This window comes from Glycine soja, chromosome 13 (genome assembly GCF_004193775.1).
Source record: "Glycine soja cultivar W05 chromosome 13, ASM419377v2, whole genome shotgun sequence".
Taxonomy (NCBI): Eukaryota; Viridiplantae; Streptophyta; class Magnoliopsida; order Fabales; family Fabaceae; genus Glycine; species Glycine soja.
This window is the reverse complement of record NC_041014.1, coordinates 12,580,988-12,587,538: the sequence shown is the minus strand read 5'-3', so window position 1 is coordinate 12,587,538 and position 6,551 is coordinate 12,580,988. Positions and strand designations below refer to the sequence as shown.

The window sequence follows — 6,551 nt, the reverse complement described above, 5'->3', positions numbered from 1 at the left end:
CGAGATCCTTTTTTATAACCTCTCTTATAGTCTTTTTGGGTCTTCCTCTGCCTCGAATTGTTTGTCTTATATATATATATATATATATATATATATATATATATATATATATATATATATATATATATATATATATATATATATATCAATAGAAATTGTTACTCAATCAACACGGTCAAGACCAGAGAAAACAATTTGTTGGATAAATGCCAAGGAAAACGCCAAAATTTTCCTACATTGCAACATAAAAGTATCCACATAAATAGATTGTAATTTAAAATATATATTTGGTCCCCAAACTTGTTTTTCGATTCTAAATTTATCTCTTATGTTTTAAAAGTTTTAAAATGATCCCTTAAAGAATATTTTTAGTAACATCTTGCATCACTAACGACGTCAAACATGCTTCACCTGTGACTCCTCTGCTGTGGAATGGAACAGTGGTAATGTCATCCTGCCAACAACATTGTTGGAGTCCACCCTGTACGATGCTGATAGATTGAATTTCTTCAACGTGAACCTCGTCCATGGTTACAATCTCTCCATTATCATAAAATCATAGGATTAAACTGATGCTAAAAGCTGCATCTTCACGGGAGTTAGAGGAGCCACAGTTGTCGATTACACACGTTTAATGCAGCCGTTTGGGTTAAAACTAACGGAAGGACAAATGTGTTACTAAAAAATTTTTTAGGGGATCATTTTAGTACTTTTAAAACATACGAGACCAATTTAGAACCAAAAATTAAGTTAGGAAATCAAACATATATTTTAGCCTAAATTGTAACAAGAAAAATGAAGGTACAAGACATTCACATTCCATCAACAAAAGTTGACAAAAATTGCGCAGGAATCTACCACAGATGACACTACCTAGCAGAGAAAGAAGAAACATTTGTGTTAATTTTCAACTAACTCTAAAACTTCAAGCATCTGCACCTCAATAAGGAATCCAGCAAACACAACCTACATCTTGCACCTTTTCAGATCAACTATAATGCCACTTTCAAAATTTTTGGTGGCAAAAAAACCAAGAAGACGAGCTCAAGAGCCTTAGCACAAGTGACACCAAGCTTTGCCTCTGATTTAGCCTATCCTCCCTTCACAACACCAGGTTTCATGCCTTCTTTGTAACCGAGGAAAAAAAAGGACCAAGAGCACAAAAAAGGAGAAAAAAAGAACACACTGAAAACATAACCCACTCATCATTTCATTATGGGATAGAGGTTTAATCCTAACCTCTAGCTAACAATACATCCAAATTACTGGAATGGGCTTCGGATGAAGAACCAACCAATCTCGTTCTTCTCACGGTACTGTTTCTGTGAACAGTATTTTCTTGTCCAAATGGCTGCTCATGATTAGTTACCTGATGTAAATGAAGCAAAGCTATCATGCTAACTGCAACCAATGCAGCATTGCCCACTATTCCACCCATATGATCCAATCCAAGAGATCTCTTCACAAAATTGAAACTTGAGACAAAAATATTGATAAGAATATTAGATCTCTTCACTTTCTCAGTCGCTAAATTCTCAGCAGAACAACAGTTTGGTTGTCCATAGAAAACATCAGGCGCAACAAGGCTGCCTGCATCATGTACATCTCCAATAAAAGCAAGAGCTTCTTCAATGACTTTATACTTTTTACCACGGTGTTCTGCCAGCCTCATTGCAAGAACAATTCTGCTCTGTTCTAAGCGTGCAATTGCGGCATCTCTCTCAACACGCTGCTGGGTTTGAATAGTCTGCAGCCATACAAAAAATAAGTTCCAAATTAGAACAGACTCCCATTAAAATATCATGTAATATAAAGCAAGAAAAAAAATGCTAGAAAAAAAATAAGCCTGCAATTAACTGATTAATAAAACTTCTTAATTTCCTGAAGAAACAAGAGGAAAGACAATGCCTATTGCATGTTCCTGTATTGTTGGTTTATTTTATGCATTAAATTTCTGCCCATTAACCAAACCATAAGCCCTTTCATTACCAAAAAAAAAAAAAAAACATAAGCCTTTTAATTAGTCGACCTTATAACTGTTATACAAACCTGCCTCTCCATGGAACAATGATTTCTTTTTATTATCTTGTCCTGCATTTGGGTCAACTTTTATGAATATGAGGGTTCCATCTCATCTTGACTGATATCGTATTAGGGCCAGTTATTCAAGTGGTTCAAGTCATATCATGTTAGTTAGTTATGTTAGGAGTGTTTATGCCAGGCCTTTTTGTCCACATCATCCCTATTTGATCTTCCCAAATCTCAACAGGCCAAAATGATTCATTTTCTCACCAAAATCTTGCGAGTTTCATAGCCAGATAGTCTTCCTGCATTTCACCATTTTCTAGTCCCTTTTTAAGGAAAAGAAAATTGCCATCAGGTTCAGAGGGCGCCTATTAAGCTTAACAGGTGAAACATAATTACTACCAAGACCCCACCCCCAAAAGCAGCACACATCTCCACACTCACTAGTGAAAACCTTAACCAAGCAGCCACCCTTTGCAAGGTATATCCCGATGTTTTCATTTTCTGGTTTTCACCATGTTTGATTTTACTCCTGGCGGTGTGGGATTCTTGCTCCTACTACTGTTTGAGTTTTATTCCTAAATGGGATATACTGTATTCTGGCTACAGTTAAATTAGATCTATTTGGTGCTTTCCATGTGGATTGCTTCATTTTGGCTCTGCTTCCATCTATTTTGGATGTTTATCTTTGCTTGATTGAGTTCTCTACTTCCCTTACAGCCACAGGCTGCTTTTAGAGCCGATTGGGGACATGTTCTAGCTGAATTCAACTTTATATATTCCCAGCAAGTTTTCAAAGATTTTGGGTTTGTGAAATTCAAAATTGATGCTGCGTTTGCTTGTGTGTGTGTGTGTGTGTGCTTGCACATATGCGTGTGTGCGCACACACATGCGCATACACAAACACATACAGTTAGAGGTTTGGGCCTTGTGGATGATTGTCATTCATCCTATCATGTCTTTTTTTCACAGTTTCACCTTGACTGCACTACACAACATCCTAACTAGCTCTTTAGGGTATGACTGTTTTCCATTTAATCCATCTCATTGTGTTACCTTAAATTTTCCAATAATGACATTATCATTTGTTTCTTTTAGGATGCCTAATTTCTCAGAATTGTATGTCGAGCTATGGTTTACGTAGTCTACATTATATTATTTTCTTTAGAGGTGTTCATTTGTAACAAGCCAATTCATTCAGCTTAATGTGAAGTGTTAGAATATTAGTGTTATGTGGTGTTAGTTGTCTTACTGGGCTATGCTTTTTCCTTAGACCAAGATTAGTAATATAAATAGGAGCATTTGTGATTTATAACATTGCCCTTTTCCTATTATCACTTAACACTTATTAATATATCCCTTATCAGACAACCAACTTAATTTTCCCTATTACCCTGAATTGATTTGTTGAATGCCACAGAAGCAACAATTTGACACTATGAATTCATAACATGGAAGATAACCCATAAATTTGCTCCATATACCATTGGATCTGAATTCAGGACTTAATCCTGCAGTGCCCTTGTCTAACAAGTATGATATGACAGAGATTATACAAGGTCCATTATTCAACCTCAATACATTAACATCAGTGAAATGATGATACTTATGATGCATAATTCAAACATACTAATGTAACAATTATATTATATTATTCATGTAACAATTACTTCAAGCAAAAATTCCATACTGCAACAAACCTTAATTATGTAACAATATGTAATTTATGATTACAATAATAAACAAGGCAGACTTCATCTTGGCTTAATCCTCCAAGACTACAACCAGATGAAAACCACCACTCAACTAATTAGTATTTTTCACAATGAAAATCTTTTACTTTTCCAAAACTCATTAGATTGGGGAGAAAATGAAGATGCAATAAGGCCGGAGATTAAAAAAAAATTTGAACATGTGGATACACACACATGAAAATTCAACCACCATGTGGTATAATTTAAGGGTTAACTATCTTTTTAGTCCTTAAACTTTTTAGAATTTCTATTTTTAGTCCCTAAACTTTTCATTTCTGTTTTTAGTCCATTATCTTTTTTTTCATCCTTATTTTTAGTCCTTTAACTTTTTTTTCGTCCTTACATTTAATCCTTTTAAGGAACTAAAAGTAAGGATGAAAATAAAGTTAAGGGACTAAAAGTCAAGACGGAAAAAAAGTTAAGGGACTAAAAACAGAAGTAAAAGTTTCAGGGACTAAAAACAAAAATTCTAAAAAGTTTAGGGACTAAAAAGATAGCTTACCCATAATTTAATTTTCTAGCAGCTCATTTGACCTATCGGAAACAAAATTCAAATTCATTTTATGCTATTTTCTAACACTTGGATAGCATAAACATAATGTGCAAGTAAGGACAGAAAAAAAGGACGAGTATAGAAAATTCATGGGCCAAAAGAAAGATTGGTAGTTAACATTAACAGAAATTGTAAAGAGGCAAATAACAGATGAAACACTGAAGTAAATGGTCAGAACTGGGAAACCATGACAATAGGTTTCACAGAAGACCCAATCTGTTACAAGGTTCTAACGCTTGAAATTTGAATGAAAACATGACTTTTGAGTTCTCTTCCTTTCTTGCAACAAAATGAAGTGACTTTCAGTCAACTTAAAAATGATTTCTGCTCTGAAGATAAATATCCATAAACACTATCATCGCAGTCAGAAGAACTAAAAGTCCATAAACAGTTTCATTAAAACACATAAAAGTAGGACACAATTTTCATCAAATGGAACCTCACTAATCAAATCTGATTCTAAACATGATTCTTCCTGTTGTTTCCTCAGGTTACACCTTGGGGTCATGTTCATATGAGTCATAGTGTCCAACTCACAACTAAACTGACTCAATAAAGGTACAATAATACACAAACAGTGTATTTCAAAATCCAAATCAAAACTGACACACAATTCAAAGGAAAGGCTCAAAGATACAGTTTAACAAAGTTAATTCCCCATACAATGAATGCTATTTAACAAAAGATCATTGGTGTATGTACTATGTATTGATATAAATTTATTTAAAAAGGTGAAACAGTCCGGCACACATTCACACCCCCACAACTATCTCCTAACTAACAACCCAATAAAGAGCTAAGTTCCCTTAACATCGAATAAAAGGAAACAACTGATCAGAGAGCTCAGCTCCATCACCATCTTTACTTGAACCAGTTGAACTCCAAAAATTGGCTTCTGAATACCAAATACAAGTAAATTAATAATCACGCTCGATTTTTTGGGTGAACTCAAGGTATATCTAGCCCGAGTGTCAGAGACTAATCTCCCATAGTATAGTACTAAAAAATTCATTTAAGGGATTGACATCTCTCAACATACGTTCTTATACATTCTTGTTCTTGTTCTTGCACACACACATGAGCCTGAGATCGAACTCTAACATATGCTTAAGGGACACGTCTCATGCATCTGTATTTATAAACTAGTAATAATCACACACTCATCTTGTGCATCTGTGTTTTTTGTGGCTCAAAGGAAACACTCAAACTCAATCTTAAGTTCCATAAAATAAAAAAAAATTGCACATACCTAATCGTTACAAAATGCGAGAACCAAAAGGTCAAGAACCGGAAACACGAATTAACATCCAAAATTTCACAAGTTTAACACAACAAGCATTCAATTAAAACAGTCTCAAGCCTAATTAGCAGCAAACCGCAAAGAAAATTGTAAGCAAAAAACCGAAAAGCAACACGGACAAAGGAAATTCGAGAAAAGAGGAAGAAAAAAAGAAACACTAATTAACATCCAAAACTTCACCAAATTTTACAACATTTAACACAACAAGCATTCAATTAAAACAGACTCAAGCCTAATTAACAGCAAACCGCAAAGAAAATTATAAGCAAAAAATCGAAAAGCAACACGGACAAAGGAAATTCGAGAAAAGAGAAAGAAAAAAAACTCACATGGAAGAACTCGAGCTGGTCTTCGAGGTTCTCGAGGGCGGTCCGGATGGCGTTGAGGCTCTTGGCTTCGCGGACGGCGGAGTCATCGTCATCGTTGTCGTTATCGGCGACGGCGAGCGGTCTAAAGTCCTTGACGAAAACGAAACCGGAGGAGCGGTCATCGGCAGCGGCGACGGCGGCGTTGGGAAGGTGCGGTGGAGAGTTGTTGAGTTTGAGGGTTTTGACGGAAGTGAGAAAGTGGGATCTGGAGACGGAGTGAATGGCGTCGCTGAGCTTATCGTGGAGGTCCCAAATTTTCTCCATAATCGCTTCGATTTCCTCCATCTGCATATCCCATTTCATCTTCTCCTTTTCGTTTTCTACACAACAAAGAAAGTGACACAATACAATACAGAGACAACATATTTAAACACCCCGCATTTTTTTTTTTTTATGTGCCTCCACTGCCACGAAAGGAATTTTCAATTTTGTGGCGCAACGACACGTCGTTTATGAGACTGGCAGTTACGCTTTCTTTTTTAAAGGCTTAAATAGAATTTTCTTCCTTCTATTTTTTCCAAATCCATAATTTTGAATTTTTTTATTGTAAT

General features: G+C 35.5%; 1 protein-coding gene across 1 annotated transcript; it reads right to left on the bottom strand.

Moving 5' to 3' along the window:
- Positions 1-745: 745 nt before the first annotated feature.
- On the bottom strand, positions 746-6,348 carry LOC114380886 (plastid division protein PDV1). The gene is made up of 2 exons (XM_028339999.1): positions 5,962-6,348; positions 746-1,747 (listed from the first exon to the last, which is right to left on the bottom strand). Exons 1-2 carry the CDS (start codon positions 6,301-6,303, stop codon positions 1,235-1,237), a joined length of 855 nt encoding a protein of 284 aa, XP_028195800.1. The 5' UTR covers positions 6,304-6,348; the 3' UTR covers positions 746-1,234.
- Positions 6,349-6,551: the final 203 nt, after the last annotated feature.

What these genes read in the sequence shown, in the direction of transcription:
- LOC114380886 (XM_028339999.1), bottom strand. Translation starts at nt 6,303, where the DNA reads ATGAAATGGGATATGCAGATGGAGGAAATCGAAGCGATTATGGAGAAA. An exon ending in ACCAGCTCGAGTTCTTCCAT is followed by an intron (nt 1,748 to 5,961) that starts GTGAGTTTTTTT and finishes GTATGGCTGCAG; the next exon opens with ACTATTCAAACCCAGCAGCG.